General features: G+C 42.0%; 3 protein-coding genes across 3 annotated transcripts; 1 reads left to right on the plus strand and 2 right to left on the minus strand.

Annotated features, from left to right (window-relative positions):
• Window positions 1-14: 14 nt before the first annotated feature.
• Window positions 15-2737, minus strand: LOC145455790 (proteasome assembly chaperone 2-like). The gene is made up of 2 exons (XM_080333808.1): window positions 2544-2737; window positions 15-1698 (listed from the first exon to the last, which is right to left on the minus strand). The coding sequence occupies exon 2, from the start codon at window positions 997-999 to the stop codon at window positions 109-111; it is 891 nt and encodes a 296-aa protein (XP_080189934.1). The 5' UTR covers window positions 1000-1698; window positions 2544-2737; the 3' UTR covers window positions 15-108.
• A 3237-nt stretch (window positions 2738-5974) lies between these two features.
• Window positions 5975-8953, plus strand: LOC145455792 (metaxin-3-like). The gene has a single exon (XM_080333809.1). It carries the CDS (start codon window positions 7611-7613, stop codon window positions 8496-8498), a length of 888 nt encoding a protein of 295 aa, XP_080189935.1. The 5' UTR covers window positions 5975-7610; the 3' UTR covers window positions 8499-8953.
• A 4957-nt stretch (window positions 8954-13910) lies between these two features.
• Window positions 13911-23501, minus strand: LOC145455793 (protein phosphatase 1 regulatory subunit 3C-like). Its single transcript, XM_080333810.1, has 2 exons — window positions 16186-23501; window positions 13911-14860 (listed from the first exon to the last, which is right to left on the minus strand). The coding sequence occupies exons 1-2, from the start codon at window positions 16605-16607 to the stop codon at window positions 14443-14445; spliced, it is 840 nt and encodes a 279-aa protein (XP_080189936.1). The 5' UTR covers window positions 16608-23501; the 3' UTR covers window positions 13911-14442.
• Between the last annotated feature and the right edge of the window lie 576 nt (window positions 23502-24077).

Raw genomic sequence — 24077 nt, forward strand, 5'->3', positions numbered from 1 at the left:
CCAATATCATCAAATTGTTTTCTAATAAACAAAAACAGATACACAATTAGTGATGTTAAAATGAACAGGTGGCTGTGAAATATAAATTTTTGCTGCAACATTGCGTATTCAGAATATACTCCTAGGCGCGGTGGAACCAAAAAGATGCTTCCATGATTCCGGTATTTTCCATATCAACTGATTTTCACAGTCCTGGTGCTTAAATTTCTGCCATCGGTTTACCGTGTTCAACAATTCTAACGATTCCGGCAAATTATCACCCTCCGAGCAATATATCATGAAAATAGTTGCCTCAAAATTGCAATCATCTTCGAGGCAGAAGTCGTAAAATATTTTAGCAACACCGCTGCCGGGCATGACAAATGACGTGGAGCCAAATGCAGATTTGCGTTCACTCAATGCAGTTATGTTTTCAGCGGTAAGCTCGTGTTTGAGCTTCTCTTTTGTGGTTATAAATCGCACATTGGTGCCACGAATTTCATCGTCCAATCTTTCATACGCATGACAGCTAGTCAACATGATAACACGAGATATGCTCCGTTCGGATATCCAAGCAATTAGTTCTTTGGCAAACTGACGTAATCTTCCAGGTACTGCCGGAGCTCTCTGTTGCAATACCGCAAGGTGCTTTGTCTTGTCATAGTAAAGCTCAAGAGACAATGTGAGGACGTTGTGCCGACTTGATCCAAATGGATGTGAACCAACGATTGGTAAGACACATTCAGTGAAAATGTGTCCCAACTTCCTCATGTCGAGAGAGTTGATCAGCAAATCGCAAGCCAGTTGCCCGACGTTGCCAACTGACACACAAGGCAGTAGCAAGGTACAGCCGCTAAGTGCAGCAATCTCTGTAGACGTACCAGCAGCTCCGTGAAACTCCATATTAAATGTATGCTTCCGTTGTATCAATTGGTTCCGATGTGAAAAATAGTAAGAGGTGACAAAAGCTATATATAAATGACTTTTATAACAAGAGAGATTCGATAATTCGTTGACCATCCATTAGAAATAACAATATTAAGATATCGGCATGGTATGAAAATCCAGTTTGAATGGTACAGACTGGGAAGCCCGATAATTCACCAATGCCAGTGCAACATTGGGCTGATGAGGGATGCGTAAATTAAGGTATATGAATCATCGTAAACATAAGTATGTACTATATATGTATTATATACCGTATGTAGTGGTGGTCATAGTAGTTCGATAGCTGGTGGATATTCAAGTGATAAGTACGGTATAAGTTGCAATTACAAGATATGTCAAAACTACTTCAGTTGAAATCAGAAAATGAAGATATCAAAAGTACTCAGGTAAGTAGTTTGAAAAAGTAGATTTGGTCATGGATCGCATGTACTTTCCAAATTGAAACGCGCATCTTCGCGGCTAAAGCATCATGAGTATAATGACTCTAAAAAGAGAGTCAGAGGCGCAGTTCTCATAAAAGTGATGCAAACATCAAAAAACTGCTTTCTGCTATATAAAATCCAAAGTGTCAAATGTTAACAGTATAAAAATATAAGCACTTGATAAAGTATAATACAAGTATGGCAAAACATATACATGCGTAATACTTCGCTACTGATCGCCCCAGCGGGATGATCACCTCTGACCATATGCTGGCCTGGGAATGACAGGACTCAATGGCATACATGAACACCAGATGAGGTGTGAAACAGATATAAGATTTGTTGATACCTCGATTACCAGAGAACCCGTCCCTTGGAGAACCCGTCCCTACCAACTCTGCCCTCGGAGAACCCGGCCCTCGGGAAATTTTGCTTATCAAGCACGCGTGGTCTACTTGTTGTGGTATTCACGGTGTTTTTCGACTACTCTGGACCTCGGAGAATGCGGCCCGCGAACAATTTTGCATTAAAAATGCATTAAATGTGAAGCCGGCCTCGGGAAATATTGTATTCACCGGCAACCCTAATATCCCACCTCCACCAACCCTAATATCCCACCCCCGGCAACCCTAATATCCTAACCCTAACCCTAATATCCTCCCCCAACCCTAATATCCCCCACCCCTAATATCCCACCTCCGGCAACCCTAATATCCCACCCCCGGCAACCCTAATTTCCCCCTCCCCCAACCCTAATATCCCACCTCCGGCAACCCTAATATCTCACCCCCGTCAACCCTAATATCTCACCCACGGCAACCCTAATATCCTACCCCTAACCCTAATATCCTCCCCCAACCCTAATATCCCCCTCCCCCAACCCTAATATCCCACCTCCGGCAACCCTAATATCCCACCTCCACCAACCCTAATATCCCACCCCCGGCAACCCTAATATCCCACCCCCGGCAACCCTAATATCCCACGCATGCCCTGACCTCCTTACAAGACCGACAAATCAGTTGATAATAACATTATTACTTTATTAATTCATAATAATACTTGTGAATACACTTAATTTCTAAATTTCCCGAGGAATTCACTGAGGGCCGGGTTCTCCAAGGGCCGGGTTCTCCGAGGGCGGAGTTGGTAGGGACGGGTTCTCCAAGGGACGGGTTCTCCGGCAACCGATACCTCTATCAATATCAGCTATAGTTCCCAATATTTGAAATGTTTTTGAAATATTGAGAACTATGGCTGATATTGATATAGGTATCATGGTCTGATATATAATTGAATTGGAAAATAAATGGAATCTAGATATTGAATGTAAACCATTATGACCGTTGCGCTATCATTACGCTGCGGCTGCAGATATTCCAATGAATAGCGAAAACTCACTCAACAAACGGAATAGATTACATATATACACTATAACGCCATAAAAATACTTGAACTAATTTAAGAAATTCTACAATGTAAAATGCTGAGTATATGATACTAACTAGTTGTTATATGTCCGTATTCTGCCGACGAACTCATAGCTCAGTGATGCAACGCAAGCTGCTGCATGGCTGTGGTGTGGCTGAAGTAAAAGTAAAGTAAATAGACAAGTGCTAATGTAATGCATGATTGAGCAATGGAGATTATCGGATTCTCAAATGACTCCGGAATGTCCGGATGCGATTGACAGATCTCGCAAAAAATCCTTCTGTATCTCTGGTACCTAAAACCCTATTTATTATATCTATTTCAGTAGAAAAAATATCTATATTCCTAAGCAAATTCAAAATCATGCTCCTTGGACCTCAACCGGAACATGATCACTGATAAATCGGACCAGTAGTGCGGAACAGCATCTGATCAGCAAATGATGATGATGATGATGATGATAAATCAATACTGGTCAGCCCCACTAAGCTATCTAAACAGCCCCCAAGATTACCGGACCACAATCTGTCACATCGACTTCGCCTTCCGACACATGCAGCATTCATTTTGTCGCTTCTTTTATATTATCCTTTATTCCCGGTGAACATGCCTCTCATTTACATGCTGTAGGCCAAGGTGGGTGTCTGATTAAAATACTACTCCAAGTCGATTCGACACCCTCATATCTTTTCATTATATCGCAATCTTGTGTGCATTGACTTGATAAAACAAATAATAGAATGACGATGATGATGATGATGATGATGATTAGTTATCACCTCTGACGCTACCTTAATCTAATCCTAAACTATGAACCGGTCACTGATTTCAGATTTGTCAATCTGTGCAGCAGAGATGCTCATGGATTTGATGATATTTGTCGGATTCGGTCAGGGCAGTTAGCGTTTGGATCAGGGATATCTAGGTAGGGTTACCATATTTTGGAATCGGGAAAGGAGGACACTCTTTCAAAATTTTCAAACACAGAATACCGGTGGAAAATCCTGAAAAAGTGGTAAATTTCTACCACTTCGTAGTCGGTTGACTAAAAAAAGGTGATCTTTCTGGTTCGGTGCCCAAAATACTGTTTTGTCCTTCGCATTGTCGGGTGGCTGACTAAAAAAAAGGGTCAACTTTAGCTCAGCTCCAGAAATAACATAACATAACATAACATGGTTGGGTTATATTTTTGATCTGAACAAGTCACACACAATGTACAATGCGATAAGACACAATGCGATGTCATGAACAGATAAGAGGATGTAGAACGACACGCATCAGTAGCGATCGTTTACTCTTACATCCACCTCGGCCTAGAGTGCCCGATGTCACAGTTCTTTTTCGATGTTGATCCCTTTGAAGCCGCGTCCCTTCCAACTATAGTTCTTTTCCATTCATTGTTAGTGCTTTCAAATACCCGCCGGAGCGTCACTTCGGTGCTGATTTACGGCATCTCAGTCGAATTTTGCTATAAATTTGACCAAAATTCCTAATAAGAGGACAAAATCTCAAAAATGAGGACATTTAGGCGTCCTCGAAGGACATTTTCAAAAACCCGAAAAAGGAGGACAAATCCTCCTAAAGAAGGACGTATGGTAAACCTATATCAAGGTATCCCTGGTTTGGCTTTATGATTTTGTGTACATAGCAGAGATGAGCACGGATTAGGATTAGGTTTTGAAAAAACAGGATTTGTGAGATTTTGTCGGATTTGGATTATACATTTTTTTCAGAACGGATTAGGATTTGGATTGGATTTACCTATTTTCTCGGAGATTGAAATGTCGTGTGGCGAATGGCGACAAACTTTATTCAGATCAGTTATTAATGTAATTATGGTTACTAAGTTATCTTGAATCAAGTGAATCGTTGGTTGTGAAAGAAAATTTTCGAATCCCTCCATTGCATAAATTAGTATTTTTTCTGAATTTCCGGTTGGAATCGGATTAGGATTGGACATGGACTTGAATGTGAAAAAGTTATGGATTAGGATTTGGATTTGAAGGTTCGGATTTGGATTGGATTAGGACATAGAAATTTCAAATCCGCTCATCTCTGGTACATAGCTCAGTGGTTGTAAGCTTGTAACAACTGAATTTGGGGCAGCGAGCAGCACTTATGACGTCGCCAGACAAACTCTGGGTTGTGGATTTTGAAAACATGACGACGAAAAAAGAGGTCCCATACGAATTACCAATTTCTATCGCGGACCAGCCAAATATGTTCCACTATAGAGGGCTAATCTAGTTTTTTTTTATAGTTATCTTTAGTTTCCCAAACGAGGAGTTGAGGAGCACCGATTCGTGATACGTCTCGCTATCATTGATTGCGCACTGGCTAACAAGTCACGGTTAAATGACCTTCGTTTGCGACAATCTGAATTTGGCTTTAGATTGCTATTTACCGTACTAACGTTGGTTATGGTTAGTAATCTATGTGAATTTCGTGTGTGTGAGTGTTTTCTCAGGATACTGCCTGCCTAAGATTGAATCCAGTTTGAAACTCAGGACCGAAATGCAGTTATTTCCCTTCACCCCATGACCAACCCCCAGTAGTCACATTCGAAAATATATTGAATACCTATACGTTACGTAGTATACGTGTACGAGTCACTAGTAAGCAGTGTTGGGATCAAGTCACTACCTTCGAGTCACGAGTCGTTTCGAGTCATTGTACATTTTGACTCGAGTCAAGTCAAGCAGGGGAGATAGTGTAGTGGTTACGATAAGCGCCCAGCACGCAGGCGAACCGCGTTCGATTCCCGTCGGAGGTTTATCTGGGCTCCTCTTCCCTTGCCGTTGCCGTTCTTACGGCGACAAAAAAGCCCAGAAAAAGACCCGGCGAAAGAAAGCACTCACAAAGAATGGAAAAGAACTAGTAGAAAGGGCCGCGGCTTCAAAGAGATCAACATCGAAAAAGAACTGTGACATCGGGCACTCTAGGCCGAGGTGGATGTTAGAGTAAAGGATCGCTACTGATGCGTGTCGTTCTACATCCTCCTATCTGTTCATGACATCGCATTGTACATTGTGTGTGGCTTGTTCAGATCAAAAATATAACCCAACCATGTTATGTTATGTTATGTTAAGTCAATCGATTTTTGGAGGTGACTCAAGTCAAGTCAAGTCATGAGTCAAGTCACAATTCAAGTCAAGTTGCCTTTTCGCCATTGCATTTTGCTATCTGTCTGAATAACAGATTGATTGGTCATTGATTTTGAACCGATGAACGAATATAGCGTTAAATATACACGGAAGAAGGTGCTGTATCGCTCACATGTACGTAGAACTACTAAACCACGTAAGTAATTATATAGCCTCAGTTTATAATACCGAACCCAGCCAAAATAGAGAATAGATACGAATTGATAGGATGTAATGCATTACCCATTTACGAATTAGTATGATACAATTCGAGCCAACGGCTGAGGCTATATATAAACTATATTCGAATTCAATTACAGTAAAACTAGAGGTTTGGTTAAGGTAAAAAAGAGAACAGAAATTACTTTATTAAACAAGTTTACGACAACGTAAAGTGTAAGCTTCGATCACTTCGTTTGCGGTTTATTTATTTGTGTGAGAACAATAGAGGCCCAGTAAAACGCACGGTCATTGAATGATTGGTCGCTCTCACGGGTTACATCAGTGTTTCGCGAACAATCCGAACATATGAAAGAGCAAGATGCAGTGATTTTTATCGGCACCGATTACTTGATGACTTGAAATTGACTCGTGAAATTTGCTCAGACTCACGAGTCAATCCGCATTTCTGATACGTCAAGTCATTTTAGCAAAGTGACTCGAGTCAAGTCAAGTCATACGAAAAAAGTGACTCGAGTCATCCCAACACTGCTAGTAAGTATAATAAATAATTACGTCTGTTGCTGACGTTGCGTTATGGTGTTATTTAAGACTTCGATAGAGACTATTTTCTCTCCCCAGTCACTGTCCTGTGAGTTTGCGACTGCAAATCGATTGTCTAGTCTATGGTCCTCAATATTGGCTATTAACTATTAAGTGGGATTGTTTTTCACGTCTGTTAGTTCAAATTATAGGTATCGTATATTATTCTTATGGCTAGTGTTCACTATTCAGAATAGCGATTCTCATGAAGTGAGTGTCAGAACAGGCATTAAAGCAATCCGCAATGAGTGTCATTATAGCAAGGCTTTCAAACTGTTGAATGTCACAATGGTGAGGCATTCAAAATAGCCCAAGTTAAACCCTCCTGAAACAACTCACAAGTAAACCTGACCCCAAAATCACTTGTAATATATCAGTATTTCGAATGCTTAGCTGTTATGGCACTATTTATTTTACGTGGACGGGGTTTGCTTATTCGATTGATTGTGGTTTGATTGTATGATTTGGTCCATGATACTGTGTCTTGTTTTTCTTTCTGTTCGTTAGTTTCTATCGACTGTGAAGATTGCTCCTGTCCTGGGTGGCTCGGCTCTGAAGACTTCGTCATATCGAGCCTCCCGTCTACCTTGCATGTCGCATTTCACTGTTGAATTTTTGTAGTGTAATGTTGATATGTAATGTATAGGAATAAAGATTCTCTCTCTTTCTGATTGATGTGGCTGGTCCCTGGCTACACCATTGCGTCGGAACTGATATTTTAATCATCAAAATCCCAAATTTCGCGGTCAGGCTAATCTAATATTTGGTTTTGGTAATTTATTTTTTGATAATATAGAACTATAATTTCCAGAATTCCCCCGCCGGCCACGGGTTGGCCGCCCCCGAGCTATGATGATCTGTATAAAACGGTTTTATTTTTTCTTCACGTAAATCCAGGTGATTGTGATTGATACATGCTAATCAAATGAAAGGCGCTGATCATTTGAAATTGAGAGTATGGGCCCCAAACTGGGGGCTTCCATCGATCGACCCGGATTGTCTGACGGTGTTAGCCTACTCAAAATTCACAAATGCACCATTGGCAGTTGAGGAAGTGGTCCCAAAGTCCACCGTGACTGGCTGCCTTCCAGAGCTGCTTGTTGAAGAGAGTGTGTTTTCATCTCCTATGAACATCATCTCGGTATTTCGCCGGGAACAGTATAACGCCGACTTCAAACTTGATGATATTCAACAGGCAGACACTTTGGCATATTCGGCGATGGTGGAGAATAAGCTGAAACCAGGATTGCAGTCGATCTTGTGGTTGAATTCTGCAAATTATATCAACGTAACTAGGAAAGCTTTGGTCAACAGTTTCGGGTTTGTGAATAGGTATTGGGAACTACCACAAATTCGTAACAGAATCATAGCTGATTTACATCTTCGTACGGGAGTTGCTATTACTGACATTGAAGCGCATTGGAAACAAGAGGCCAAAATATGCATAACGCAGCTATCGAAACGCCTCGGAAACTCTGAATTCTTTTTCGGCGCCGCCCCCACGACCTTCGACGCGATTGTGTTCGGTCACCTGGCCGTGCTTCTGAAAGCTCCGCTGGTGTCCACGGAATTGAAAAATCATCTTCTCGCGTGCGACAACTTGTGCAAATTCTGCGGCAGAATTTCCCAGAGATATTTTTGGGAAGACGGCTCTTATAATATGAAGGACACTCAGAAAAAAAGTGATTTCGATGGAGCTCCCGACGAGGAAAATAACACTCGTAGCTTTAAATTGGCGATAGCAGTCGCAGTTGCTGTTAATTACATTTTCCTATTGAATAGATTGAGACGTAGATCGATGGTGCGAGGATGATAGTCGATGATAAAGCAGAGAAAAGTAACAGTATTTTGTGCTGATAAAACTGCATGACGACGAATTTATGCTGATTAGGAATCTCTGTCACGTACAGGCACTAGCTGGCACAGTTGTGAACATAATGTCTTCAATTGATCTAATGTCGTCCGATTTCACAGCATTGTTCCTATAGCTATCTCATGTGTATCGTACACAGTGGTTCATTCACTGCTTGAGGGACTTTTGGTTTTACATGCTCGAAACTATATCTAAATTGAAGTATTGGTAAGATATACAATTTATGCTTCCTTCTTATTTTGGTCATTTTTATCGCTGTAGTCCTATGACCTTCTGTCCTAAAGAAGTGACTCATTTCATGTTGATTGACTTTTCCTTTATATGCATCAGTTGGTATCTTACTTTCTGATCAAGTTTTGACCACGTTTCAAATAAAACGCACAATTTTGTCTGCATTTTTCACGTAGTTGATCTTTCTGTTGGCATTGAGGGTATTATGCGTTATTTTAAATGAAACTGATCAGAGCTGGAACCAGAAATGCAGTTGCAACTCACCCTCAAAATTATGATATGAAATGAATCATTGTTGTGTATTGTACCTATATTAATAACGCTGATATCAAGGAGAGAGATCGTTGATAGGTCCATTACTCGCAGTAACCAGATCAATAGTCATAAAACACATAACTAGCTGCAGGCACTGAGTAACAAAGTACATCTGCTTTATCCTATTTCTACTAGAACAGTTTTTGGGCAAAACTATCTAGTTTGCAGAAATTGGAGAGAGATAATTTATTCGGTTCTATCAAAATCTGACGAACACAACGGGAAATATTATTCAATGTAGAATCGGCCTGTATCGGAGGGATCGGGAGATCATCATCGGATTTGGAAAGTAGGTTTGTAATAATTTGATATCGTTTCACGAGTGTACCGTTTGAAATAACCACGCATCTATCAATTTGCATTAGTCGCGAAAATGTATCTTGCATAATGCAATCGAATCCCCCGACCGAATCTACGATTTGAATTGAAATAACTTGTAATGAAGTATAGATTCACGGCGTTCTTCTACTTACGTAGAAACGCTGACTGGGCCTAGTTTGACCACCTCCCTATCTGTCGGCAGTAGGCCTATGTTGTTATGGTATTCAATATAGTAATGTTTCGCTAATTCCCAGCGACAGATTCTGAATCTTCGCTTCTCTTACCACAATGCCATGCATGACATCACTTCAAAATAGATTGTGTCTTCTAGGGACAGAATGCATCCCGCCAATTGAGCGAACATATAGGGCAGGCCTGGGCAAAGTGCGGGCCGCACAAAATCGCTCGACGGGCCGCACTTTGCCCAGGCTGCTTGAAATTTAAAATATCAAACCTACTTTTTATTGTTGCTACGTGGACTAAAACCATACGATGTATAAACTGGACCGGAAATTCGTTTACTCTCAAGCCTGTTCATTAACATACCGTGATTACGCAGCCTATACGTATCTCCTATACCTAATCCAGATTAAAACTAAAGTCAATGTAGCAAGTTATGCCGTTAGACTTAAAGTCACAAAAAGTTACCAAACCTTCTTTGAGGTCTGTGTTTCAAATTGTTACGTGATGTGTTTCCAAATCCATAATTCATGAAACAAGTGAATCAATGCCCATGATTTCTATGAATATATCACCACCCATGAAGGATGTCAAAAAAAGCCGAAAGTTGAAATTCAAAGATGGTTAATAACTGCAACCTTGACTAATCAACAAGGCCATTTCTGCAAGCTGCACACTTCTCAGAAACCAGCTACCAAGACAATAAGCTATATATTATCCTTAGGACCGTAACTCCCGCACCTCAAACCCTCAAATTGCGTAGCGAGCTCGACGGGCACCCAAAATTATTTCATGATTGAACAATTTGAACATATATCAGAGGGTATTTTTTTGAAAATTGATGCAACTTCATTCAATGGTTTTTAGAATGGGCATTTCGGCGTTAGCCATCACCGCGCCACGACGCACCAAGATAGATGAACTTTAGGTCAACACGGGATTCCGAGCAGGCACTGCAATTGCAACTGCTGATCAAATTAACTAAGTAAAGGGAATAAAGCTCGACAGCGATGAAACCTTGGCCGAAAAGGATTGCCCTTATGTTGAACGAAAACTACAAAGTTCAATTGTCCAATTGGCAATATTTGTCAGTGAAGAAATACCAATCGGGGTCGTCTTTTTAGTTTGGTACGTTTCGGCGATTTCAATATCTTTTCACATAGCAGACGGGAGGTCACGAAATAATGACATGTAACGATGTAATTGTACCAACGGACCCTCCCGAATATTTCCAAGACAGTAACTCACTCAGCTCTAGCGGTAAAACTGAGTAGGCCACTACGTGGGCTGGGAGAGGTTAAAAAATATAGCAATACATTTGCAATTACCAATATTATTGACCGATTGAAAAAATCATGAAAAATTTCCGCGCTTCGCGCGATTAGGGCACAAACGTTCCTAATTAGTGTATACAAGACATCTCGTGCATCGTGTATCTCGATGGGGGCTGGTATGTATTCATAGAAAAACGCGGATAAGGGTTTAATGAGAGTTCAAAATGTATCATGTTTAACATTGTTTCAAATGACAGCAAATAGATATTTTTACGGGTCATTAACCGTCACTTTGTCATTCCTCAATATTAAAAGCCACTGAACACCAATTCGTGTAATACACTGCTTCCAATTTAGATATAAAATCAATACGTTGGATATTCTAAAATTTCTGACTCGGCCCGCGAACATATTTCTTCATCTCATTTGGCCCACGAAGAAAAATAATTGCCCACCCTTGATATAGGGGTACACGCTGGTCTGAAAGAGCACTTTGGAACCCCCCCCCCCCAAAAAAAAAATAACGTATTGTCTTATATAGGGTATTCTGAGCGTGTAATTTCATCAATGATGCTGTATATTCGATATCCAAACAAGGACGATATTTCTGCAGTGAACTTGTCCAGTCTTACGCGATCCACACAAAGCGCAGAGCGAAGGGAATTTGAAGTCGAATAAATCTGCCCCAAAATACTCGACTTTTACATTGATTCGCGAAATTAGTTTGGCCCCCTTTGAGCTAGCGCTCACAAATAGGGGGAGTTGAAATATGTCTGTTACGGTCCTGGCTGCTGCAAAAGTCACCACTCCCGCACATCAGCGGGATCCCAATCGATACCTGTTTATCGTAGAATCGCGGTTTTAAAACATGCGATTTCAGGTCTTGCTTATTCCAGCCCAAACGTGGATTTGTGGATGTTTAAGTCATCCTAATGTCGGCAGAAGAATTCTCTTGGTGCACAAATTCAGACTCGAATTAGGTGCAAAGTTACTGGTTGGAACGAACGAATGAATTTCAACTTCGTACAAATTCTTTCACGGTGGATAAAACTAGCGAATTTACATATTGTCTGCTCCTCGCCACCTCATCCGCGTTAGCGGTGTCTTACAAAAGCCTAGAGGTGGGCCGTGCTATAAGTCGGCAGTTACGGAAAATACAAAGAATATCGGCCTGGTGTAAATGACCACAGTAGTCGACAAACACCATGAATACCCCAAAAACAAAACAAACAAACATATTGTCTGCAGTCGCCTTGAAAGGAAGACGGTAGGTGACGCTGTGCGTTAGCGGAACAGAAGTATATTCAATCGTGTTGCTTGATACAATTAGCACTAGCTGTCACGTGCAGGGTGCAGGCATGTCCTATCCGGGGCTGGAGAGTAACTATAGTCACCGTCGACTGATTGGGCGTATTTCGTGCTTGTGAGTCGCAGTTTCGCAGAAATATAATATATTCTGCAAGTCATTTTTAGTCATTGCGAGTTGCAAGTTCGAGTCAATGATGACTGGAGAGGCGAAATTTGGAGATGCAGAGAGAGAGAGAAAGATATTTATTGATTCGTTCAACCGTAAAGAAAACAACATTGGCACATGAAACAACAATAAATGAACTTAACGGTATAGGACAGGGTGTGACCGATATGACTCTGGGAATTATGTAGAATCAGGAGTGGAAGCCGGAGTCGACACTTCAGAACTAATTGAGTCGTGAGCGCAGTGTCGTGTACGGAGTCGCTACTCGGAGTCAAATTCGCAACCTCAGGATATGAGAGCCGGGGATGAACGTGAACATTGCTTCCCAGTCCTGGACTCTCGTTTGCTTCGCCATATACCCTAGTCCAGTGATTCTCAACATTTGTGGCCTCGCAGCACCCTCTCAAAGGGAAAAATAGTTCGCGACACCCTAGCGAGTGCCGTAGTGGCGAGTAGTGTCTAGGTGCAGTGGTTCCCAACCTTTTTCAACTACTCGCCCCCTTGTCAAGCTCGAGACATATGTTCGCCCAACCATATTTACGGATCCGAAAAAGAGGACACATAACGGGAAATTTATTCACCTATAAATCTGATCGCTGGTGAATTGACTACAAAAGGCCGAGACGGTACTCGGAAAAGCGGTTTTCGGATTACTTTCCGTTGGGTTAACCTTTTTCTAGTCAACTTTCGCGTCATATGCAGAATAAGCCGTCTTCACATGCATTTTTTTGGCCGTGTTAATTAAATATATCTCACAGGACGTTCTATTATTTTCGCCCTCCCTGTCGCCGCCCAATCGCCCTTTGAGTATATTCGCCAGCTTGTTTTGCTATGAGTTGGCATTTCAGGAGTCATAATAAACCATATCGGTCAGTCGAAATGCCATAAACACACAAAAATAAAAACGAGTACCACGAGTGCAAGACTTGGCAAGAACAGGACTAAAAAAGAAATAGAAAAATGTAGCCAACCAATGCCGTTTCACTGTTCAGCCCTTGCTTGCGATGGGAGTAAATAGAAAAAGGTCAACATCCACGGTCAAACCTCAACATCACGGTCGAATTGCCCGAGTGATGGCCTTTTGTTCAGTTATCACCTTCCTGATGCTATTATACGTGTGCGAGATGGCGTTCCAACGCCATTGACGGTGGATGCCAAGTGCTCTTGCTAAAAAAGTCCAGAAAAGGGCCCGATCAAGGACGAATTTAAGGAATAGAATGAAAAAGAGCGGGGAACCCTAAAAAATATTCTCAGGCTGGAATAACGTACGTAGTTGATCGAGATACGGGTAGGGCCCACATTGTAGGTCAACTGCAAATATTCGACACCCTGCTATCATTCTATCAACTCTTCCTACTCCACTCGCAAACTACGACGATTCACACGCCCAGAAATCATTCAGGAATAACACCGGATAAAAAATCGCTGGAGATCTGCAGTTATACCCGCAACAGCATCATCAAAAATCCTGCTTCCTTCAGCAAGTTCAGGATGTCGAAAGCTAACTTCATCTTCAAACTCTGTGCCAAACCACAACAGAACCAGATACCCGTCGCATGAAGCCAAATCAGTGTCGTTTATTGTGCAACGAGTCGACGAGTATCGCCGAAGTGTAATTATCCATTGCGTAATATATCATTTGTTCGCAATTAGAATATACAGTACATCACAGCACGACCCAGGTAACATGATAAACGATCCGCAACCAGTACAGTCGCCCACAAGTCAAAAGTCGAGAACACCAGTATATTTGAACCGCGAGAGGAAATACGCGGGAAAACCAAAGCCCCTAAAACGGCGCGACAAAAAACATCGAACAATATGAAATGAGATATAACTCACGCGGACTCCATCCGAAAATACTTTCTTATACTCTTAAAATTGGCAAGCATACATAATAACTAAACGCGTACTGCAATGACGACGATATATTTTCCGTAACACGATAGAAAAGAGTATGCAAAAATGAGCGAAAGTGTGTGTTTGAAAGCTAGACGGGGGCACAGTGTCACATCAATTACATGCGGGAGTGCTGCAGCGGCAATTGCCGCGTGCAGGGGATTTTAAACCGTTCGTATAGCCTATGTTTTCACTTGATTTGACCGCCGTCCTTGCATAGCTCCCTGGACTTAACACAGTAGTTATCTCCGTTGTTATTGTCCCAATAATCGGTCCCGTTACACCAATACCGAATGCAGAACACGAAACTCGACGCTGTTTCGGGGAGTTGAATTCGAAATGAAAAAATGTCTACTTCCGCGGACTCGCTGTGCAAGAATTTTGCTTCGGTCTCCCGATACGATTTCCATTCGTCGGTGGTGTTGCGCAGGGCCACGCGCTTTTCGAAGCCCACGTTTTGCACTTTGACCGTTCCTATGAGGACGTCTCCCGATATGATTTGGGCGTTTTCCAGGCTGACTTTCTGGGTGCACAGCTGCCGCATGAAGTCCGAGTAGTTTGCGCACGGCTGAGGAAACGTTGCTACGTATTTCGGACAGGTTACATTCCTGAGATAGAGAGAGATCAGAAGGCTTTAAAATTTGAGATTAAAGCCTTACAGGGCTATTCAACACGCGACACTTGAGCAATGAGCATGTGGGTAAAAGATAGAGCTGGATACAGGAGTCGGCATACGTATGGGTTTATTTGGAGGTTACGAACTCACTTGCTCAAGTTTGCGGATGCTACTGAAGTGGCGGAATACTCAACTCTCGTTATTCATTGTCGCCTGCTCAAATGTCGGGAAAACGTTGTAGCTTACAGACTTATATACTAGGCATTACGAAGTGAAAAATGAGCTCAGCGAAATATCGCATCAATGGGACAGTGGACGCGGTTTGTGGACTTATCTTCAATATATAAGGCAGTACAATAGGCTGAATAGTATCAACAGTCCCGACGCATTAAGTATTGTAGAAGAAACGGTAGGGGCACAATATCATAGGAGTTTCGTACATGAACTGCATTGTATACCACAAATCATCGAACATTTGGGCTATGATTTGCTCACAGATTACTGCGTGGCCCGCACAGCTCCAACGCAAATTCAAACCACCCCGTTCACGATGTACTCCTGTACAATGTCACTGCACGTTAGTTGGTTTCGATTACTACACGGGTAGATCTCTCAAAATTGATGCTTCAGCCGTCCGTTTATTTCCCTATGCCACGCAATTAAAGTGACAATATAGCTTTTAAAATAAAACCGGTTTGAATCTATTTTCATTTCGGGTCGCACAGAGTTGCAGTAATTTTGGCATTGTCCTGTAATTACTATGCTCAAAGCGTTGCTATACGTCTCAAGGCGTAAAAGAGTTTTGTAATATTAGTTCTTCTTACGATAGAAATTTAACATATTATTATTGCTTCATTATCAACCCAAGTAATGATTTGCACAAATAAATGAGATTATGGACACGAGTTAAGCTTATTTGGGGTTATTTTACATCGTTCTTTGAAATGCTGAAACCCCATAAAGTTGATCCAGCGTTGTGGTGCCGCGAACTATTTTTCCCCTTAATATAGGGTGCTGTATGGTTAGAAAAGGTTGCAAACCACTGATTTAGAGACATGCTAAGAATCAGGCCGATATGGGCAACTGTCAGGATAGCGCTAATCATTATAGCCCCGGAGACCGAGCATGTAGGCCAGTAACGCCTCCGTAACGCGGCAGCTTCCATGGATATTTGGTTGTTAGTATATCTGGATAGTTGCGTTACGATATCCGGATACGTTTGCACGAACTAGAGCAAGCTTGTTAGATATTATGACTTTTTAAGTGATTCGATGACGTATCAGTAAAGTAACTGGCACGGACTTGGATTATACGCACCAGTTAGAGACGGTTCTACCGGAGAGACAGTTCCGCAGCGGATCGACGGTGTTATCAAATTCCCGCACTTGAACCAGGTCTTTTCCTCTCGTATCCGCGAATGTGACACTTTTCCGTCGCCGTAACGGGGACAGGAAGCCCGATTTTAATAACTTTCTCTTCAATAATATTCCGTTTTCTGACAGACTCTTTTCGAGTACATTATTGTTAAGGTCTTCTTTAAATGTGAAGGTGTCTTCGTCAGAGTTCGCTCTGTATATGTAGTGTCTTCTCGCCATTTGCACGTCTTTCATACTAGCTACCCGGCCTAGCGTGGCTGTCAGAGCCGTGTCGTCAAATATCCGTTCGTCGTACAGTAGCATTCGGGCGAAGGCCTCTTCGATAGCGGGCCCACCGGACATATTGCAGTAGACACTACACATACCTGTGACATGATGAAAAGCGTATACTTTTTAACGATTTCTAGGAGACTAGGATTTAGGCATAATCTTGCTATAGAACTCGGAAATCGCACAAAAGACGAAAAAATTGACAAAGGCGCGTGGGCTTTGTGACGGAACAAATGGTTCAAGGAATTGAGTACCCGCGCGATTGAGCGTAGGTTAGCTAACAACCTGTCAAAGAGCTAATTCCTATTGACCTCTGCAAATAGTCTCGGTATACGTTACCGAGAAATACTAAACAAATATTTATATGTTGCTTATTCTATTCCAGCTGCAACGCTGCTGCTGCGAAAGGCCAGCGCATCTCAACTTAGTACGACACGTCGTTAACAAAACACAGATTCACACTAAGCAGTGGCAATATTATGGCTTGCAGACGAAATGCAGAGGTCACTTCGCACCCAGCCAATTAGCACATGTCATTAGGCATACATCGCTAAAGCGTGGAAGCCATTCCAAGGACAATAGATAGTGATGCGATCGCACACCACACCTTTACGTTGAATCGTTGCTGAATAAATAGCACGTATGCCTTCGCTCGCGAAGCGCAGAGAACAGTCCAATATATTTCACTCATGGTGAATCCCCCCGAAAACCGACAGCCATGAATACTTGAGCGTTCCGCACTAAGCAGTCTCCTCGACCTATTTCCACACAACTCACGAGTTGTGGCATCACTTCGCAAAATAGGCTAAAGTTCTGACATCTTCCACTCTACAGATAACATATCAATCCGCGCAAGTCAGTTCTGTATATCGTCGACATGCAGCATTCCAAATCGCTGAAGCACAAAGTTCGTATTGCACACTGCACAATTGCACATGGATTCCGTGAGAGCCAGAATAGCGTTACACGGTGGGGGCGCAGTCTATACAATTGTACATCCTCTCAATGACAGTGACTAACCGAACATGTTGGCTAACATCAATGAATTAGACCGTGCTAGAGGAAGTGACCAACATCAGTGCGTTGAGTGGATACACGTAGGCGATTTGAATTTTCACATGGATCCATCGATCATAGTGAAACCAAATCGCCGCATCGAAATCTTGCGCAGTCTTGCACAGACCCCATCGGTGAGCACACCAATTACTACAACAGTGTGCCGGAACATTTGACTTGGCATTACCGTGGCTTAATTTGAAACTTTTCAAGGTACGAGCGGTTCGCAGAATTCGCAAAACCGTAACTATAAATCGACCCGACATTTCGGAGTACTTAGTCGACATTCGTTCCCCGTCCATAGTTATTCATAATGGGAAATGTTTATTATTCCACATAGTAAAGCATACATCTATATTATGCATTTGTAGAGATAAATATTTAACAGTATTGAAATTGTCGGTAGACTGTTCAGTTCAGTGTTCAACTGTTCATAGATAGGCGAGGCGCATACTTCCTCTCACAATTATGACTCGTCATAAATTACCACCAGTCATTATTATCACGGAATGCCGCATATGAGATATAATATTGTATACGCGGCCGAAGGTATTTTCTCAAGAGTGCAGTTTGCCGTACGCCCGTAACCTTTCGAGTGGATAATAGCGACGCAATTGATGATCATTTCTGCGACAGAAATACCAGCACGATACAGCTGTAGAGCATGTCATACTGCTCTTCCCAACTCCGCCTGACGATATGAGCGCTATCATTTATTACATCCTATTAGGATTTTCTGTTCGATCACGACTACGATCAGCCAGTATCGTTAGAGGAAACTCTTGAACCAATACTGAAATTTACCAATTTCGGTTCTTCCGTCACGACAAATCGAAAGTTTGCCAAAGAAAAACAGGCCATATCTCAAGTGTTTGCGCATTGCCACACTCCGATTCCGATGTGGCACGCACGTTTGCGATGCTGTCTGAAAGGGTCTTTATAGCGCGTGAATGGAACACGTGACTAGCTTACCCACGGATGTGATCGATAAGAAATATAAAACCGAAGCTTAGGTGAATAGCCTCCCGTGTCTGAACAAGGTTCGTGGAAATGGAATGGATTCTTGAATTTTCGTCACTATAGTTGAATACATATCAATAAATATAATAGTTTGCCTTTCCGCACAAACGGGACTCTTCCCGTCAGTCAAATTTTAATGATGACTTTTATTTTCAAGACCTAAGGCAATCCCCGAAGGGCATTCAAATTCTTCAGACTGCTGCTTGCATAGGTAAGATAGTCAATCCTAATTAGAGAACCGGACTAGAAAGCTGTTTTATGTCTTTCATAGCGGTGACACGATACTACGATTTTTTCAAATAATAACCCGTAAACCAGTTTCCATGTAAATTCAATATGTAATTATAGGTACTGTACTGTACACTGTTCGGCTGTTGTGGCGATAGGTTCAAGTAATCAATGACTAGTGCTAGTCTGTATCTGGTGTCTAGGACCTCGATAACAGCTGACCAGTGACCACTATAGCCGGTGTGTTACATCAGGGGAAAACCCTAGGTCGTATCCAATTTAGGGTCCAGTCGGGGAAAGAGATACCGATTTTCAGAAATTCCAGTACCCAATTGAAGCATTCAAGGCGCGGGGATAAGCACTTGCCCAGCCCGTGGTTATAGTGACCCGCTACCATAGTGACATACAAACGCAGGCGTGAAAATGGGGGACCGGTGAATAGCTGTGACTGTGGGCCGCCACTGTTTTAACTTTTAAGGAAGACGTGTCACGAATTCACTATTGCAAAAGCAACGTGTTCCGCAAGTGAATCATAGAAATTAAAGCAATGACCAGGGTAAGCGAAAGCCCGTTTGTCTAACCCGACTTGATAAACCAACCGCGACCACGGCGACGTTGGAATCCTAATCTTGACACAAACCAGCTATTTTACCTTGCAAGCGAGTCGAACGAGAGATTCATACAAACCAGACAGCTGCTTGCAGCAGCATAGTACCAAACTTTCAGTACAACACCCGGTCAAATCCGAGGCGGGTAATAAACACATAACATGCAAATACGCCGATACGACAAGGGAACCGAGTCACGGTTCATTGAATTTTTGTACTCACAGCTAACAACAACGAATAAGAATTTCCCTCTATGCTAATTAAGCTCCTATAACAATAACTAGCCGGAGAATAAGCTTTGGATAAGCTCATTCGCTACTTGATCCAAGCTATCTGCTATAGAAACCGTCTGGCTGTCGCATGTTTCCCAACTGATTTTCACTACGACGAGGAAGACTAGTAAATGACATATTTCATCATACCAAAGACCTCGAAAAACCTCAGACCGGCTCCTTCCATGCGGAAATCACGGGCTTGGCTCGAGTAAGACGCGTGATACAGCGAATCAGTGCGTGTTCGGGTAGCCTCTCTCGGATATATTCTGCCGGTATTCGAGAGACAGCGTGCACATCGCACGATACAACTCTTCGGCTTTGGGTGAATTGACGTAGCCCATACGTCAAGAGACCATTTGTAGCTAGTTCAACAACATATCAGGCACAGACTGCGTGCTGCGCTAAGTCGTCGGGGTGGTACTGAAATGTTGCGTAACATTCCCACGTTGAAAGTTCGTCTCAGTGCAAGGGAATCGTATTCCGAGAAATTTGCGAACTGGTGTAAACCGGAACCGATGCGCGCAATACACACGCTCACCGCGTGCTTTCTATAGAATTGAGACTTTTGCGAGCATTTTTTTTGCATCGAAAGGAATTGCGAAATCACCCAAGTATGTGCAATAATGCTCGCAACAACTGTAAGGGATGATTTGCATGATCGCTGGCATCGTGGTTATGCATATTATATATAGTCAGCGAGATATGTCCACCACCCAAAATGACTGTTCGTTCAAAGGAATTATACTCCCCAAATTTCCATCCCCACTCCGGCTGCCTTTTTAAAGACATAGACCGGACCAGGGGTTTGTTTGAGGTATTCACGGTGTTTGTCGACTACTATGGTCAATTGGTCATTTACACCAGTCTATTTCTCTTCTTTTTATTCCGTAGCTGCCGATTTCTAGGCTTTTACAAGACACCGCTTAAACGGATGAGATGGCGAGGAGGCGCCCAGATAAACCTCCAACACTTCGGTAGGAATTCTGAGTTGACAATCCGCAAACCATTGGTGTTGCCGCCGTGGATAATACTACAACGCTATCTCGCCACACCGGACTATGGGTCATTGAAATCGTAGGCCAGCGGCAATTTAATGCACGGTGGCGAAACACTAATAAAACGTTTTGTAATACTTGAGCTACGTTTGGCAAATTGAACAGTCCTGCATACAATATGAATGCAGTTGTTGAAGTAACACCCCGTTATCTCTCGGTATGTCATTAAAATCGATAAGTAGCGTTGTTCAGAAACTGATATACCGCTAGGGCCATAATTAAACATACAACAGGCTGATTCCATTGCAAACTAGCCACATACAATACACAGATGCACCCACAATCGCACATTCTCGTCTGATCTGTCTCCACCACAACGATATTCAAATTCGCTCACATATACAATTGTACATTGTGCATTATACACTTTGTACACTTCACCATCGTGGACTGTTCGTAATTCGATAGATTCTGCTCGGAGATTCATGTTAAGTATTATGAAAGAGCCAGGAAATAGGCAAATTTAATTGGAAAAAATGAGAGGAGGAACAGTTTACCCCAGCCCTTCGTATGCTGTAAGTCACGCGGCGAGAGTATGGGGATAGCTAGAACCTTTTTTGTCAATATCGTTACCATAATATGTGCTCCAAAGACACTGACACACTATTTCGTCTTTAGTGGGTCGTCTCGACTAGCCAGGAGAAGTGAAGCACCAGCCACGCTCTGTTTACTATTGTAATAATTATCCCAATTCAACTACCCGCGTATTTATATTGGTAGCGACGCAGAGCAATTAAAAACGAATACGACATTCCTCTATTTAAAATATTGGCGCTGCTATATCGTACTAATAATATCCGAAACCGGTTTACCCATCACAACTGACAGCAAATAAAATCACGATCCGCGTCCACGTAACTATGCAATTGACGTGGCGAAACTTTGTATTAAATATTACTGCATTACATCCCGTTTAATTACAAACGTAACACGTATCAAGCGTTTACTTCCATCTCATGTAATATTGTGAACCCACACGCCTGCAGCAAAGAAGTCAAACTGAATAAGATTTCAAACTGATCTGAGACTAAATTAACTCAAGAGTAGTGACTGTTAACCGGCGTCCCATTGTCAGTTGGGGGGTCAGGGGAGCATTTACAGCTGGATCGGGGCCTACGATACTATTACGATAAGTATCGTAGGCCCCGGCTGGACCATATAGCAATTTGGATAATTAAAGTTGATGAAAAGTCTATTTTCCCTCTTACTGTCCTATTGTTATTGCATATCTATTCTGTGTATCCGACATGTTCCCCTGATGAGCAAAGCTCAATAAATGTGCTGACCGGAATTTGAAATGCAGTGTGAATTTTGCCGCCGTGACACAGCGATAACAAGGCTTATGAATTTAATATGGTAGCTCACCGTTAACAGCAAAGAGAAGGAATTTATGTTACAATAAGTGGGAACCAACGCGACGGAGACGATGCATTCCTAATTTCATATGCCATGTGCTGTTCAAAAAGTAATCTCCACCAAGTAAACTCGGAGGTAACTTGGATGCTGGGTTATATTGTACGATAGGGCAGTCATTTATTATACTATTTGAACATAAACGTGCTGTAGCATCAATTTATGGTTGAACAAGATAAATTATCATCGACAACTCGCCCAAAATACGGCGCATTTGCACCGAAACGTAGCAACTCGAAGGTGCAGTGTATTCATTCAAGTATAAAAGTATCAGAACGCATGACGCAGACAGTCCCATTCGTCCGTCGCCTGATGGCAATATTTACCAGAGAACACAGCCAATCATACAATCGGCGCTTACTTCCGGAATTTTGAGTACGGATACTAATCTATCCGTTTCAGACTATCAATTTTACTAAGTGATTGCCACGTATATATTTAATACATACACGAACGACTATGGTCGCGTCGAAATAAAAATATTCAGTCAAAATTTACTTCCTTCGGTTTACTGACAAACTTTTGACTGCGTACACTTGGATATACTTGTAACTACTATGTAGCAAAGACAGGAATCATTCTATATTACCAGCAGAATATCGAGAGGTGGGCCGCGGAGTACTTTCAAAGCGGAAAATGTGATACTTTTATAAAAAGGTCAAGAACCACTTGTATATAGCGTTATAACATCAAATATGTAGAGAGGTTATATATGGCTGAGTATAAGCTCATTATGCATTATTGCGTTCTCCCGTCGTGTCTGCAAAACTACTACGTCATGAAACCAAATTTTCGCTGATGGATTATCTGATCATATGCAGAATCTGATAAATCACTAACACGTGGAGATTATCTCATCAATAGAAGAGCTATCATGTCGATTAACTGCGCTACTTCGAAGGCAAAATCCCATGAGACTGCTGGATGAATTTCGTTGCGCGGAAATTGCCACCAACTACGCGGACATGGAAGTAATCGTTCAATCAGAAGACCCAACGAAACATATAGATGTAGTCCGAGAAATACCTCCACAGCAGACTGTTCAATGAATTGAAATCCCAGGTTTTGTATTGAATCACACCCAATCCACATTCTTTATCGCCCTTCCATTTTTTATACAATTTTGTCCAAGATGGTGTCAATTGGCGTGCACAGCAGTCAGTCACATTGCGCAATGATTCCTAAATATGTTTATACACCATTTCGTGCTTGAACAGTTCGTGTTGCAGCAGCAGCAGCACCTACTATCTTCCGTCAGGCACATCAAAACCAATGCTTACACAAATGCACAAGTACGGTGAGTATAACCACATGCACGTTCAACGTCCGTAAGCCCATGTTGCCCTATAGGCAGGCCGTGTTATTTTTGGCATATGCCAAAACTGCCAAAAATAACTTATTTTTGGCATTTTTCAATTTTTATTTTTAGCAGTTTTGGCATCGTCCTCTAAGTAGATAGTTTCAGCCTTGAATTAGTCACAAAAACGCTCTATTCGGGCTAGTTTGTCAAAAGACACCACAAAATGTGCAGCATCCACGTATAATCAGTGCCAACAAACAATAAGAAGAAAAAACCAAACGGTTTCATAGGTTAATAATTCAATTGAACAGTATATTCATATTGAAATGAACCCGAATATTTTCGGCTGACACTCGACAGGGGTAATCGTCAGCAACTAGTAGAGAATTGGAAAGAACATTGTATATCAACAATCGTATCACAAAATACGACGTCACCAGCATGAAAGAGAGAGCGTTCAATGTACTATTTTAGGTGGTACACGAACTCCTTTTGTTGACAGAGTTTTGGTTGGTGTATTTTGATAAAAGTCGACTCCAAGGCACACAAATGGAATCGTGAACGGCCTCGCCCAACGATTCGAAATCGGTCGTCTCGATAATTACTCG

This window comes from Botryllus schlosseri, chromosome 14 (assembly GCF_051294905.1).
Source record: "Botryllus schlosseri isolate E-star chromosome 14, Bs_hap1, whole genome shotgun sequence".
NCBI classification, from domain to species: Eukaryota; Metazoa; Chordata; class Ascidiacea; order Stolidobranchia; family Styelidae; genus Botryllus; species Botryllus schlosseri.